This window comes from Phaethon aethereus (assembly GCF_964289735.1).
Source record: "Phaethon aethereus genome assembly, chromosome: 2".
NCBI lineage: Eukaryota > Metazoa > Chordata > Aves > Phaethontiformes > Phaethontidae > Phaethon > Phaethon aethereus.
In genome coordinates, this window is record NC_138582.1 from 21,319,692 (window position 1) to 21,336,848 (window position 17,157).

A 17,157-nucleotide genomic window follows, 5' to 3' on the forward strand; every position below is an offset into this window, starting at 1 on the left:
GATACTCTTCTTGCACAGTGTTGCTCTCTTTTAAGCCTCTGTTGCTTTATGCCAGATCTACGTATTTGTATTAAGAAAGACTGTCAAACAAGTGTTTTAACAAAGTTGATAAAATCCTGGTGTGAATGGACCTCACTATCCCCAAGGTAAGAGCTCCCAGTTTTGACAGTAACAACACCAAGAAGACCTGTGTTTCTTTAATTTACTCCATCAAAGCATTTACAAAGAACTTAAACCTACTGATGTTTGTATTAGTGTAGAATTTAGTATAGAAACCGGTAACATCGTTTCTTTGTCTCTGCTGGGCTTTGACATGCAACAGTTCCTGAACAAAAGAATCTTGTGAAGCTGAGATATATGCCACTTCTGCATATTTGCCACCCATGAGGATTTTTTTTCGATCAAAACTATTGTGTGTAGGGTATCCAGACATCTCCAGGATCAGATGGCATTTAAATTCAGGCTACCCATCACAGGGACATAAATGATGTGATATTTGGATCTATTTCTATAAAAAACCTAAATAATACAATAACTAATTTTAAATGTTACAGTATTTTTCTTAATGAGCAGTTGAGTAATCTTCTTGTTACTTTTTCACTGTTTAAATTCACTTAATCCTTGTATAACATGATAAGTGTTAAACCCTCTGCAACTTAAAATTATTATGTAGATTAGCATAGTGAACATTTGTGTACAAAGTGTAAGGGGTTTGTGTAAGGACACGTAAAATTTATAGATGGATACAACATCACAGTGTGAACATTTAGACTTTCATTAATGTTTGCTAGTCACTGATATGTTGATGATTTAGGATTGCAACATAATGAATCTAGAAGTTTAAGAGTGAAAACAGTAAAGGACTGTGAAAGACTAATGCAAAAGTAAAATTCAGAATGAGAAAAAATATCTCAGTAAGATTCAGGATGACAAAATATCTCAGTATTAGAATAATATCTTTAATGCAGATTCCATGATTGTGTCATTCTCCCCACTATTATCTGTGAGTGTTGGGAAGTGGAGTACCTTTTCAGGAATCCAAATTCAGCTCCAGCTCTAAATATTTAATGTGGACATTATTCTTGTCATAACCTTGATCAAAACCAAAGAAACTAACCCTTCCAAATGTCAGTCCAGAAAAGGTTGAAATGTTGACACAAGGAATGAGATGTGTCTCTGATTTCAGTCAGAAAAATGACGTTCCTGTGGGTGACCAAGATCTCCGTCAGAGTGAACTGGACCACTAAGTGTTTACAGGATTATGATTAATTTATTTAGCATTAATCTCCAATTCACAATCACAGTTTCTCCAGATTAAAAAAATAATGCTGCTTGGAAAGTTTTCCAAAATGTCCACAATTTTCACCATTAGCCAAAAATTCAAACTTAAATTCTCCACAATGCAGAAACAAAGAAGAATGGGACCTGGAGGCCACTCTGTACCGTTGCTAACAGAGAGATGTGCACTGTCTGTGCCCACACAGCTGTTGACTCTCTGCCCACTCTCTGAGCTAAACAGAAGCTCGGTCGCCTGTCAATGTGGCATCGAGCCCTAGCTAATATATCCTGCCCTTGAGTGGGCTCAGTGTCATGCTTATTGTGACAGTACAGCTTCCAGCCAGGATGGAGTGTAGGCAGAATGAGCTCATGTCTGCTCAGAGACCCGACAGAGCAAGCTTTCATCTGTGCAAAAAAACATGCAGAAATTCTTAGAGTGACCCTTATTTAATCTAACATGTTCGTGGTTAAAGTCTCTGAAGTCTATTACCAACTGCCCAGCCAACAAGCTCCAGCAGGTTTTTCTCCCCTTTTATCATTAACGGCTCCACTGGCAAGTGTTTCTAGAACCTGATTCTGAGAACACTTTCTGCACTGATTCACTGTATTTTCAGGATAGTACCACCAAAGTGGTGTGGTATTTTCTGTGAGTTAGCTTCTTTCATGAGTCAAAAAGTCAAGCATACCTGTGGGGCTTGGAGGGAATTTGGGAAAGGGATCATCCCCGTTTTTACACAGTCATTTGTTGCATCAATCTTGAAGAGTTTGCTGTTGTTGTTTTGTTGTTGTGTTTTGGTTTTTTTCCCTATCAAATGGAAACATACTTGATTTTGCTGTGTATCGCTCTAAAGTAACGGTAACAAAAAGTAATATTATTCATTATTTGGTCCACAGCAGCAATGCAGCAGATGAGTTAGAGAACAAAGCAGAGGGATACACCATGTCTAATGAGCTACTGATTTACATAAACCTACAAACAGATAACAACTTTGAACACCAGAGCACAGACGTATTGCAGTATCTGATGCAGTGTACTTTTTATTTTTTGGTTGGTCTGCAAAGTTTAAACAAACCTTCTTTATGATCATGGAAGAAGGAGGTACTCAATAACAATGGAAGTCTAACTAGAAAAAGACAAATAAGTGTCTGGTGCCGTACAGAGTCTAGTCTCCAGTCTTCTGTTTCATCAGATACTAGAGGCTGATGTGTTTTCAATTTTAAATTAGTGCTGGAACAGCTCATCACACTTGACCCAAGTGCACGTGCACCGTTTGTGTTCTGTTTTCTTTTATTTAACATTATAATTCAGTTGCACTGAAGTAAAACCTCTTTGTACCGATCTCAATGCCATTTGAACCAAAGAAGTCATTATTGTGAATCACAGCTCTTATAAGGTCATGACCTAAGTTTTTAAGGGGAAAAAAGCATGTAAGACATGCTGATCCCTGCTAGCCTGGTCAGTGTGGCACCAGCAAAGAACTTGGATCATAAATGGGTGACAGTCAGTGAACCTTTCACTCATATATGACTGTTTATCGGCCACAGATGACGCCAAGGGAGTTGAAATATGTTTTAACAGTCTGTTTATATTTTTCTACAGAGGTCTTAGTGCCACATAACTCATTTTGGCATTTTTTAAACTTAATTTTGCATTAAGAAAACCAAGCAAACACTGAAGCCAGTATTTATTTTTCAAATAACTATAAACATTTCACAGAAACTCTCTGTGCACCAGTCACTTTTAAAAATTGTTACCTTTTCCTAGATATTTGCCCTTATAATAAAAGCCTAACCTTTGTATGATAGTGGACATAAAGGCCAGAGGATGAGTGTAGCATGCTGTGCAATACGGCCACTGGTGAGTGAAGGGTTCAAGCCAGACCTGTTGCATATTATTCAGGCTGGAGGTGGAACATGCTTAAGTATATAATTATTTTCATTCCACATCCTGTTTTTAATATTATAAACCTTTAATCAAAAAACGATTTGTCACATTGCTAGTGTGAATGATACTATATGAATAAGAGAAGCCTGTCATTTCTCTTCCCCACATTTTTCTTCTTCTCTTTCCCCTCCTCAATTTTTAAATTTTTCTGAAGTGTACTTAGGCCCTCATTCAGCAATGCACTTAAGCAAATTTTTTTTTTTTAAGCACATACTAAGTACTTTCCTGAGGCACAGCCACCAGAGCTCTCACTGAAGGTCAAGTCACTCTTGCTTCATTACCATTGCACACTCTTTAAGATGACACCAAAATGTAAAAAAAAGAAAAAAAACATATTATGGTCAGAAAGAGATCATAACAATTACATTTTCACTAATACTACCTTTTATCTTTTCCATATTTGGAAATGATTGCCTTTCCTGTCATCTCCATAAAGTGATTCTTCAACATCCCTTACTGTTTACTGATGTCATGAGTCTGAGTACACAGCCACCAGATTAAGCCCATTAATCTAATTACTAGAAATTCATAAATTGTGAACTGGCTTATTCATCAGGACTGAACAGGTTCAAACACAGCTAAGTGAATGGAAATCCTGATTAACTTTTTGCGTTGAAAATAATACCCCCCCAAAACATCCCTGCATTTTCCTCTGAGATTCACCCAGCGGGAAGCACACATCTCTTGACACAAATCCCATCATAAATCTTGAAAATCTCATGCAGAACCCAAAATATTTATTTTAATGTGTTATTCATTAAGTTATTTCTTTAAATCATAGTCTGTTGGCAGCTGCAAACTCATTCCATTCCAGCCACATTATAGCAATGCTGTAGTATGATTTGAGAGGGTCATTAGGTCATTAACACTGGAAAAAATTCAAAAACAGAATCTGCAAATGCCCAAAGGAGCACAGTTGTAAAAGAAGATTGCACTGCTAGCATAGAATAAAGTATAAACAATCAAAAAAGATGATGAAAATTTAATTGCGGACTATTTCCACTTCTATCAATAATGATTCATTTCCTTACATCCAAACTCTTTACAAGGAGGAAAAAAACCCATAGATACTTTAAAGATACCTTACACAGTTTCAATTAACTATCGTGCCAGTGCAAACATGGGGGAAAAGGCTATTCAATCTGGACGTTATGTCCAATTCAGTATTTAAATAATTTCTTAATGGTGATTACAGGTTACACCTCATTCAACATTCATTTTGAGAAAAACAAAAAAAGTTCAGTGCTCGTATTTCAAGTCAGGATTCTGTGAGCTAGTGTGCCTCTCATTGCTTTTTTAGCCAACAGCCTTAGCCATTACACACAACTTCAAGCAATATAAGCCCGTGTGAAGCAGGCATGATTCTTGAACAGAATGACAGCATTTTACTTTCACTGGGTAGAAGCATAAATGTTTCCGTAAAGTGAACCACAAGAGCTGTTCACTTGCAGGGCGTACTTCAGCCTCAGCAACATTTCTGGTACAGGTTATTCCAAGGACATTGTCCCATTCTGTTTGAAGCAAAATGGAATCTAAAGACAGTCCTTAGTTTTGCTCTTATTTTTCTGCTCCTCTCTTATCTCATTCTTACCACTTGCTCTCATTCAGCAGACTGAATAGTTTGTAGTAGTATATACTACTCTTGATCTGTTTTTCCTTCAGAGCAGGCCTGCTTAAGGGTTTGTTATCTCACTGCCTGATTTGTGACCTGAAATATTATCATGACCATGGAACTTTAGAGAAACAGTCTAATATTAAGGAAGGGGCCAATTTCAATTAAAATATCACATCAATTTCTGCTCTGAAAGGTCGTCTGAATCCTTGGGATAGTGACCTGTTTCAGGTAGACCGCAGTTTTCTGCTAAGCTGTGCAAACATTTGATTGAACCCCCACAATTAAGAAAACAGTGAGGGTCCAGTATCCAGGCAAAAAAAAAAAGCTACGTTCACTTAGAAAGTTGCTTATACTGTTTGTCAATTTAAAAAATAAAATAAAAGTCACATATCATCTATGGAACCTCAGGAATTAGGCATGTACAAAACTTACCCTGTTCAGTGACGGTGACTTTCTAATGAGAAAAACCTTATGTATAAATAAACCTCTGAATTTTCTTGTAATGAGCATGGTAGTTTATTATTCCATTGAATCTGAAGATAGTGAGAATATGTAATTGTTGAGTGCACAGATAATGCATTTTTTTCTGAAAATGTTAGGGGGTTAGGACTTTTAAACTCTATTTTGTAAAAGGATATTTATGATTTAATAACAGGCATCCTTAAACAGGTTTTACTGATATCACAACTTCAGGCAAATGCTGGCAAAAAAGAAAATGTAATTAGTTATATTTTCTTTTGCATCTCCGTAAATGGAAAAGAAATAACACGTTTACATGGCATCTTCATAGATTTCTTCTTCTAACTCCAAATAACATACAACATAGGAAAGTTTTAATTAGCATAATTCAACAGTGGAGATGGACTTGTGGTACTTAACATTCTTATAGCACAACTACAGCTAATTTCAGTCATAATTCCAGCACAATCTTTATGAAGGAAAAAAACAAAAACCCCACAAAAAACTGAAATCAAAACCCTAACACCCCCCCCAAACCACATTGATTATATACTGTTTAAACACATTAATTTCCAAACACCAACATATCTCAGTAAGATTTATATAAATTTTTAACATAGGTCTATCTACGATATTTATAACTTTTACAGTTACTTATGATTAATTACTTTCAATTAAGTGAATGTGTGATAAGTATTTTACTGTGGCCTGTAAATAATATTTTTCAATGACACTGCAGGGTAACGAGAAGCAAGTATCTCTACAGTAGTTATCGGAGTAAAAGTTAGTACTAACAACATGCTGATACATTAAATTTTCCATTTCTATTTTCTCTAAAACAGTTAATTAGAACAATGTACAACTTATGTGGATGACAGTGTGTAATTAATGTCACCCTCAGTACAACTAAAGCACAGATTTATGAAATCCACTATTGCAATATATCTGCATGGATTTCAACAAACAATATTTATAAGACTTTTGGAACTTCAAGCCTATTTTGGAAGAATTATTAAATTTAAATTTTACTGGAGTTGTGTGGGTCTCTTTTACTGGACTTTCAAACAGGATTAATCAATTTACAGAGAAATAAAATTTCAAACCACTGTTCACTGAACTTCTCCACTAGCTTCAATGGCAGTAAAATGGATCCTTAAAAATAGACAAACATCACCAAGTTCAGCAATTCAGTAAAGATAAACAGCTGAAGGTCTGATTACTTGTATAAACCTTAGAAACTTTTGAAAGATTACTTTCTCTGGAGGGTCCCTGTATTTCTGTGCTGAAAAATCCCTTGAGATTCCATTTTGGCATTTCTGCTGTTGGCTTCAGCCAAACCCAGGAAGTGTAGTTAAGTAGGGAGAAAAATATTTTTACATTTTAAGTTACATTTTAAGTTAACTCAATTTCTCTAATGTTGACGTTGCCTGTGTCCTGGGCAAATGTTCAGATAAGCTCTAATTTTGTATTTTATTTTTTAAGAAGTTCATCCATCTTCAATGCTATCAAAACAATTTGCATTATCATCTTAGTATATGTTCAGTGTTTATATGTCTGTCTAAAACATTGATCAACTCTAGTTATTTCAAGTTTGAAATTAATGCAGTCCCTATGCTTTCTAAATTAACATATTATGTATTATACAGCCATGAATCAGGACAAAAGCAGTAGCTTCTGTAGCAACACAAAATCTTAACATGTATATAGCTAGTGGTAGAGTGAAATACTTCTTTTTCAGTAGCAAGATTTTAATGTTTCATTAATAAAAAAAAAGTAATAAATCTAATAACTGACAAGCTTTCTTTCAGTTTTCCATGAGAAAAAACATTGGTAGGTGATTTTGTTTTAATAAGTATTGTGTTGAAAAACTCTTTTACCAGAAACTGGTGGTATCAGATTAATGTACTTGTTCTGTGCTGTGTTTGGTGAGAGATTAGGGTAGAGGGAATTATTTCTGTTCAACACACCATTGTGACAGTAGCCTTTAAATATGTTTCTGTCCCTGTTAGGAGTAAAAACCAGTGTTGCCGTATGTTTCCTTTCCATCACCACTATGTTGCTGACATCAGCTGCAAATCTAACAGCTCACACTGCCACAGTGGTTGTTTCTGCGGCTTCTGTCGCATGTATTTCAAGTAGGAGAAGCATATGTTTGCTTGTTCACTGTCCAGAATAAACATATTTTTCAACATTTTTTGTAAGCTGTGACAAAGCACCATTTGTCTGCATACGGTGGTATGACAGGCCATTTGCCTTATGGTAGGAAAAATTTCCCTGAAAATAAATCTGGATGTCTTTTAATTATCCCTGCACAGTACCTGTTCTTAATGAGTACAGATCTTTAGTCAGTTATTAAAGAAATTTAATATAGAAAAAGCAAATTTATTGTTTCATTTGTATAAATTCATATTCAGTACAACAACAAGGCTCACTAGGCTATTGTATAGTTTGCTCTTATGTGTTTCCTATTCATGGCTAGGTTATGTTTGCCCCAGAATAAACATATTTTTCTTCTTCAACCTGTCAGGTGTGGATAGCTCAAACATGAGCTAAAATTAGCACAAGTTTTTCAGAGAGAAAACAAGATTTTCTGTTAATAATGTGCAGACCCAGGGAAGGATCTCTCTACCATGTAGTGTTTGTTGTCCCGTAAACAGGCTCTACTGAAACAACTCTAAAGGAAAACAGATCATTTCCATTTATTGTTGTATTTTATACTATCATTTTATCTTTAAAATTGGAAGTTATGTGTTCTTACTCTGGATATATTGAATTAATATTTTGTTGGCTGGTAGTCCTAACATGAGAATGGGCAAGGATTTGCAGTAATGTCAAAATTAATAATTATAGCAGTGAGTCATTGCCACAGAGCAGCAGAAAAGAAATACATAGGTCATCTTGTCTTACACTTTTCTTAAGGTATTGTGGGAGGAAATTATATTCATGTGCTGGCAGCAAGAATAGTAAGAGTCAAATTAAAAATTTGTTCACGTTGTCAGAGCTACTTACCGCATTATTCAGGTTTTTGACAGTTTGCAGAACCATCATGCCTACTGTTTGCAGAGTTACAAACTCTATTAGGGATACAATAAAGTTAAATAAAAAGTCCAAAAATTTACCATGTACACTGTTTCTCAAGTTTGAACTAGAAGTGGGAAAAAATCAGTATTTTTGGTTTTTATGGTTAATGTTGCTGATTTTCTCCAGTCAGACTCCAGATGTGACATTCACTTTCTTCTTCTTTTGGGTGCTTTTACATCAGTCTTTCAAGGACAGGCAGCAATAAAGGTAGTGAATTGTTCTTCCAACTCAAATGAACAGGTTAGCAACAGCTCAAAATTTTGTGAGTAGTGGTGACTAAAGAAGTTTTTGTCATCTTCCACCCTATCTAGTTTCTAGCACCAACTATGATGCCTTCGACTCTGCAACCTAGAACTCGGAGGGAACTCCCCGATCATCACAGGTGGCTCATGCTCTGTCTCCAACAAGGAGATAGTCTTTCCGCTGAATTTACAAATTAGTACACACAAGGGATGTTTCTCTTTAACTTTAGTGGGAGTATTAAATGATGAAAAAGTTGAATACTAGGGTTAGGCTTCCCAGATAGTTATGTCACTATATTTATTTCCATGTTTAACAGGATTTTGGCAGACATTTAAACTTCAAACTCAGTGACAGCAGTTTTTCTCTGGAGTGATTATTTAGGTTTTGTCTCCTGTTCACAACATATTATCTGTCACTAAATATTTGGGAGATGTCTTTATTACAGAGGTGTTTTTGCTGTTCAGGGACAACTGTTACTATTGGGAGACTTCCTGCAATTTTGTAATATGTTCAGGAAAAAGCACATTGGGAAACATTACAAGGAGCCAACAACATTTAATATTACTTCAGTAGACATTATGTTTTATTCAATGATAAACAAATTATTTGTGATCCCCAAATAATTAATCAAAATATTTTTGAGAAAAAAAATGAACTTAAAATAGAACTGCTATCTGGTTTTGAGGGTGTTTTGATTTTTTTGGAGGAATGGTTGTTTTTTATTTAGTATTATTACAATTAATGTCTAGAATTAAAAGAGTAACCTGAGAATAATCTCTTACTGGGTCCTCCTAAATAGTTGCAGGCCAGTGAGCTTCGATTCACAAAGGGACTTAATCACATAAATATCATTATAAATGGAATTTAGTTGACTAACGCAGCAATTTATAAAACCCTACCAAATTCAGCATGTTTAGGAGTGGGTTTCATTTCACAAACTGAAGCTATCTAAAATTTAGATGCAAGTTTGAACCAGATGGAAGATGCCAGTTAAATGCTTCCTCAGACTTTTCAAAACTAGAGGGCAAAATAATGGCGGTCATATGGCTTTTAAAAACAAAGATGCCTTTCACATGCCTAACATGGAGAACAGTCAGCGTGAGCTTGTATTTGTCCACATTTATCTGTGTAGACGTATTCCCACACCCAGGTGTAAGTGGTGACCAGCAAGTTAGAAGAAGGGCTGAGATGTAGGTGCCCTCCTCTCCTATTGAAGTCAGGAAAAACTGGAAACCCAGTGAGGAGAGGGCTCAGAATAGGAAATTCTGGGTACAGGATTCTGATTCCCATGCATCCATTTTATTCAATGACCCTTTCCATCAAAATTAACAGCCCCTCCCTTGAGGGGCCAGCCATGTGGAATGAGCAGGCAGTGGAGAGAGACATTTTAGTTTGCAGAGACAAAAGGGAGGTGGGAATTTGGAGGCATCGCTCTACAGTATTTCCCAAAAGCAAGCTTTGATGTGTCCCTTTCCGTTCATCATGCTGAATCTTTTAAATCCTACTTCAAGACTCCTCTTTCTTTCTATTTAATGGTCAAGAATCTTAGGCTATTACTCATGTTTATGAATTCCGGTCATGGAGAGGTGTTCAAATTTTTAGGTCTGTGGCAATGATGAAATCCTATGTTAACTCTTTAAAATACTTAAGACCATGCACCATAGTTGAGATGGTACACTACATCTCTTAATGATGATTGTTAATGTCTGCAGTAAGCCAGTATGTTTTTTGTTTACAGACAAAGTATGTATTACTCACCAAAAAAGCTGGTTATGACTTCTTAGCTATTTCATTGAGAGGTTGCTTTAAATGAAGGACTGAGTGGTCTCTAATGACTCTAACAGAAAAAAAATAGAGAAAGAAGTATGTAACATTAAATTCTGGGAGTTCTATAGACCTTTCACTAGTTCTAGTAGAAACAAATAAATAAATAGAAATTCTAAGATCAGGTGCTCTGTATGCAAGCACTGCAGCAGAAATAATTTCCTACACTTTTAATAACATTTAGCACACATCTTTTTCACATGGATTTATGATTCTATTTATTTCTTAGATTTTTTAATATCTCATTCTGTATGTCGCAATCTTCATAATTGCATGTTGCAGAAATATACAAATGGTTTTGTAATTTATTTGGAATTATCCCAGGTTCATCTGTTAAACTCATCAAACATCGTGTGAACTCAGCTAAGCTGCGTTTTCTTTCAAAAATATTTGAAAGCAGAATTCCAGGTGATCTAATCACTTCAGAAGGAAAAATTTCTGGTGTAAATTTGAAATGGCTTTTCAGGCTGCCCTGCAGTTGTTTATGTAATATTTTTAGAACTACTCTTTCCACACAATATACCTTGCTTTGGTTTCAAGGGACTGCAGGTAGTCGTGTCACACAGTATGAATGGTGAAAAGTAAAATATGCTTAAGAAAGTTCTTCCTCACCATTTGTGTGTATAGATCTCAAGCTACCGTAACTACAATATCACATGGAAAAAATGCAGCGGGAATTTCTAACACTCATGCTAGACAAGAGGTAACAATTACATTTTTTTTTCAAATGCGCTGTTTCTGCTTAAGTACATCAACTAGGGAAGCTGCTAGTGTCTATATGAATGTTATCAGCTGCTGGTTCTCACAGTGATTTTAGAATTTCATAAAAATGTCGTAAGAAGTCCTCAAAACTTAATATACACATGCAGTATTTCTCTTACTCCTACTTACTTGCTAATGCTTATTTGTTGCTATTTCAATTCCACTGTATACAGATAAAGACTTCTTGTGTATTTGAGCATGAATTTGCTTTTCCTGCCTGATTTGTAAATCTGAGCAGTATTTCCACTGTTTTCCTTGACCTTCAGAATTTTCTTGTTGTGAGTAAGTGGGAAGACTGGAGATATAGTCCTGAAACTTCTTCTTGACTTTTGACTGGAATGAGTTGTTTTTTTATTTTTAACTTCCTTTCTTTTGTCTCCTTCAACAATAACCAAGTGTAACTCTACCCTGAGTTGTGATCTTTTCTAAAGGAGGGAAACTATGCCCTCGTAGATATTCAGAGTTTATTTTAAAGGTTCAATTCTACCAATCTGAACCTGAGAATACTAAAAAATTAGCTAAGTCTAAATGGTAAGTTATCACAGAATCATTAAGGTTGGAAAAGACCTTTAAGATCATCAGGTAGGTATCTACTGCTGCCAGGGAGCCAGCGTGCTCATCAGTTTCCCTAGTGCTATGCTGATTTGCTGTCTCAAGCCAGGCTAGTTCAGACCCATATGGTTTGAACTGAAGCTCAGAAATAGTAGAATTGAGTGCTTCACGACCAATTTTGGTTTTTGATTGGCACCTGATACTTTGCAGTATCATTTTTTCCCAACTGCTGGGCAATGCCAATTCAGGGAGAAAAGCCCAAATCAAGAGAGTTACTGTTTTGCCCTATGGTTCATCTGTACACTGCTGCAGTATGGTAAACCTGCTACAGTTTAGAGTTAAGCTAAGCTTTATCTTTCTAAAGTCACTGGAGACCTACTAGACGAATGGTGTGGAGGGAAAGTCAAACATAACAGGCAAGATCTAAATCTGTGCTGAGTGGAATGTTTATAAAATATCAGGGCAAGAGAATGAGCTTGTAAATAATCCTAATGCCCTACCCCTTTGGGGAAAACATTACACACCAAGTACTATTCATTTCTTTATTGTTTTCTTACATTATATTAATTTTTTATTGGACTAAGTGGGTTTTATAGTGTTGATTGTTAATAAAAAGATCTGGCTAGCATTGTCTTTCTGATTTAAGTAAACAGCATTTGCTTTTTATATTGGCTTTATGAGACTTCTGCGAGCTTTGGTGTTGCTGATATAGTGAGGATGTATGGCCATTTAAAATCAGATTGTAGATACCATGTGACAAAGTAATTTTTCTATCAACACAACCTCAAGGAAGTTTATTTTGTTCTGCAAAACATTAGGCACAGCTTGCAAAACAAGGCAAAAGTCCAATGAGTGAAGATGGGATCAATTCCAGCCTTTCGTTTGTATGGAACAAAGAAATGAACATGAGCAAAGACAGATCTTGGAGTAATCTTGTCTAAAATAAGCATTCTTTGACAGAGTAACATGGTAATCATGGGCTAATTGCCACTGTGATTGGACAGTAACAGAATGCAATGACCTTCCTCTATTCCTGTTCCTAGGTTGTTCCTTGTTACATTTCTAAGAATCTTCATGAACTTTTACTGAGGCTCACACTTTGCCTTATCCATTTTTGTACTATCCAAAGGTATTTGACTATCTATGGTATTTATACTTAATCCAAATTTTTTTTAATATGTGTGTGTGTACTTATCTACATATAAAATTTACTCGAAGGAAGAAGTCCAAAGGTGTTTATTCATCAGGCTCAGATCAGGTGACATGCAACATTAAAATCAAGTGAGTGTAGGTTGTGTAACTACTTTGAAGGATAGCCCTGACACTTCTCTTTTAATATTTTTTTTTAACTTGTTCATGCTTAGCATCTATTGTCTCAATTTTTAAAGATGGAGTAAGGACACACAGGAAGAATTTTGCTTAAAATTAGACGATGTTTAAGTCAGTCTGACAGTGTGAATCTCAGATCTCTAGAGCTCCAAGTGCTGGTTCTGTGCCTTCACATCTTGAGATGGCTTAGTAACCTCACTAGGATATCTAGAAGAGGCTTTTCTGTAATGAGTTTCCATGACAAGCTTAATCAGATTGTCTTTGTTTGGATGTAATATCCACCCATAAATGCATGCAAGACAAAAAAAAAAAAAATCATTAGCCATGCACTTGATTAAGCAAAGCTGCCATATGGTGCCTATGTGCCCCTTCTCCTCCCTCTCATAAGCAGAGCTCCAAACCCAAAGTTCTGTGGCAGAACTGCATTTTATTTAAAGCTCAGTCTGGTGGACAGACTCTCCTCCTCATCTCAGAAAAATGCCAATGGCTTAACTACTACTGTATAGGCTAGAATGGGTTAGGGATGCTTTCTACTCCTGCTGTTAACACTGTGACCACTTTGCAGCAAAGTATCTATCTTCGATCTAAACAAATGGAGGAATGACACTCTGGTAGAGACATTTACTTTTTGATTCATCTAAAGTGATTGGATAAAAATACAACAACAGTAGTGACAACAATCAGTGACTCATAACTGCTCTCCTTATTCACTGTGTGTGTGGGAAAAGTTGGGAAGACATTTTCCAGGACAACAGTCCCATCTGCAAATCCCAGAACGAAAGAGGCATGTCTCCTGCTTTAACCACTTAAGTCCTGCTTCTGTTCCTGTGGATCCTTATGCATTTCACATTCAATATTTAAAAGACATACTTGTCCTCCTTCAATAACTCTAGAAAAAACAGAACTGATGTTTCTCCTCTTCAGTGGAAAAGTCTATCCCACTAGATACCAAATCATATTCCTAGTTAGCCCTCTGGTTCATGTATTCCTGCCTGTAGAGCTTTGATGAGGCAGGTGAGGGATGCTCCTTCCCCTTTCCCTTGGTCCAGTGGCTAGGGCTCGTTCCTGGGATGTAAGGATTATGGCTTCATATTTCTCCAGTAGACACTGAGATCCTGTCTCCTTCTTCCTGCATAAGAAGCTATTAAGGCAGATGATATCTTCCTCTTCCAGCACTTTTTTATGAAATAAACCAAGAATGTATTGGTCAGTTGTCTGATGTAGGTAGTTATGTACAGGAAATAGATTTTGCTGTGAGCATCCATCACCCAGTGATGTCTGTCTCACAGAGATGCTTCAACAGAGGCAAAGGAAACCATTGTGTGAAAACTTTTCTCTCCTCTCCTCTCCTCTCCTCTCCTCTCCTCTCCTCTCCTCTCCTCTCCTCTCCTCTCCTCTCCTCTCCTCTCCTCTCCTCTCCTCTCCTCTCCTCTCCTCTCCTCTCCTCTCCTCTCCTCTCCTCTCCTCTCCTCTCCTCTCCTCTCCTCTCCTCTCCTCTCCTCTCCTCTCCTCTCCTCTCCTCTCCTCTCCTCTCCTCTCCTCTCCTCTCCTCTCCTCTCCTCTCCTTTCCTCTCCATTTTCTTGTGCATGTCCCTGCAATTGTGAGCTCAGGCCAGACATGCCCAGGTCCCCATTGTTTCCTAGCTAGGGTAGAGGTACTTTGTTTAGCAACCCTGCAGCTGGCACACTTGGCTTTGGGCATTACAGCACTGAGCACCACAAATGCTCTATTAGTTGCTGGAGCTGGGCTCAGGCTCCTAGCTCATGGTTGTGGTTTCAAGTAGTTGACAAGGCTCCTTAAGAAAAGGCATATTTAGCATTGCAAATCATGAAGACTTTTGTGGCTTGAACTCTAAGCTATTCTCCATTCATCACCCAGAGACATCTTTGGCAGATCTGGGTTGCTGGCTTGTGCTGTAACTGGTGGAATTAAAAATTCTGAAACTGCTGAAATCCTCTTTCAAGCCCAGGGATTAATAACATGGCTGCTGTTAACTGGGAGTGCTGTTTCCGTGCCACAGTAGAAAGACCAGCTACTTAAATACTCAATTATTCTGTCAGTGTATTCCAGATCTCTGGGCACCTCTCCTCATTCTCTTTTCGGTCTCTGAGCCCCTCTACTTTGTTGCATTTTCCGGTGCAGATTCCTTGTGCTTTGCTCTGCTCTGGGGCAGGGAAAATGTGCTACTACAGATACACTTGAGAAAGCCTGAATGTCCCCATTTTACCTCTGAAACAACAAAGACATCCAGCCAAAACACAAGACATGTCTAAATTTTCTGAGCACGCTTCATACAAGGTGAAACTGATGTGGAAAGAGATCTGGATCTTTTATTTTTCTTTTTGGTGACACTGATTGTATTCTCTTGCTGTTTCAGGCTTTATTTAAAAGGTCACAGTGGAACAGCTGGAAAACAGAGTAGCCTCATCTTACATGGTGCTGAATTCAGTACAAAAGATGCTGACAATGACAACTGCATGTGTAAATGTGCTCTCATGTTGACTGGAGGTGAGTACAGCAACTCTGAAAATATATGGTACCTTGATAGGAATTTACTCTGTTTTCCTAAAGCAACCATGCATGAAGTTGCATTCAGTGATGTGTAAATACCGTGTGAAAATTCCTGTTATTATTATTACTCCTATCCTTTTCTGCATATATATAGTGCCAGTACCTCAGGATTCCTATCAGCAGGGAAGGGAATATTCAGAGATGCAGTCAGTATACTTCTGCACTGAAGCTGTTCTAACAATGTTAAGGGGGAAAGCGTAAGTTGGTGTCATTGTTGAGGCAAGAAAGGCAAAGTAAGAAGAAGCTAAGAGATGAGAAGGGGGGAAAGAACTCTGTGAGGAATGGGAGAATCAGCCAGAAAAAGAAAAGAGAAAATGCAGGGAAATAGATAATAGAAGGTAAAGTTTAAAAGCAAACAGAATCTGGACTTGCAATATATTACATATTTCACTTAGCGGTATAATTCTGTTATTGAAATAACTATAATGATTCAGCTTTCTGTCCTATACGAGCACAATACGTATAGACATACAGACATACAAACATATAGACATAGTTAACGTAATGGCTAATTCACTCACCTGTGAAAGTCTTATACCTGCAACCCTCCGTTCAAATTGTGTTCAAGCTGTTGTTGGAAGATTTAAAACAGTATCCTTAGTGAGCTGGGTCAAACTGCAGAAGGAAAGAAAAACGAGTCGAGGTGGGGGAGAGCACAGAGAAGTTATACTGGGACAGTTTAAAGCACCAGGCAAGCCTGACTGCCAGCAAGTATAGCGCATATGACTGATATTTGTTGCCTCGAATGCAGAGGAGTCATATCTGAGATAATCTACTCATACATACACCTAAAGCTCTGCACAAGAGTGAGAACTTCCTCTGGCAAATGATGCTTATTCCTAGGCCCCATATGGGCAAGCTCATTTTTATCTCTAGGATACCACATTAAAGCAGAAAGCTTAAATTGGGATTCTTTGGTTCATTGACTGTATGACCAAGAAAGGTCTTTATCTTCACATCTGATCTTCTTCGGACACTCTCCCTCAGTGACTTCTAACTTTCCTGGAAAAAATCCTATAGCATATAAATTGTTCAGTATTTTGGATCAGACTGTTACACTGATATTATTTGTGGTTACTGGCACTTTGACTGAATCAGTTCAGGGCACATTCAGGCATATGTGAGCCTCTAAAGCTATCATCTGCTAACAGAAGATGGGTTGCCATCCCTGGGAATTTATATCAAATGCACAACCAAGCTCCTTGTTCTCTTTTGCCAGTTGGAAATGACCCAGCTGGGAAAGTCTTTAAAGGAGAAGATTTTTCAGACTTTCTTAACTTCCTCTAGTGATAGCTTTTTGAAAGTCAAGATGGGAAACTTCTTCCAGTAGACAGGTGATCAGACACTACCTTTCAATTTCTATAAAAAAAAGAAGTTAACCAGGTAGTTCTGGAGACAGTGGATAAGAAGTCAATAGTTTATTTTAATTTAAAACTATTGACCTTTCTTTAGAGACCATGCTAAATTAAAGTGCCTTACTTCCAGGGCAGGCCAAAG

The 17,157-nt window shown here is 37.1% G+C and overlaps 1 protein-coding gene across 1 annotated transcript in view; it reads left to right on the forward strand.

Annotated features, from left to right (window-relative positions):
* The window catches only part of ANGPT1 (angiopoietin 1), a gene marked incomplete at its 5' end in the record, with an annotated part of 169,969 nt that overhangs the window by 142,970 nt on the left and 9,842 nt on the right, over positions 1-17,157 (forward strand). Inside the window, one exon of the mRNA XM_081996828.1 lies at positions 15,467-15,597. Coding sequence (XP_081852954.1) covers positions 15,467-15,597 — 131 coding nt within the window. The remainder of the gene's footprint in view (positions 1-15,466; positions 15,598-17,157) is intronic.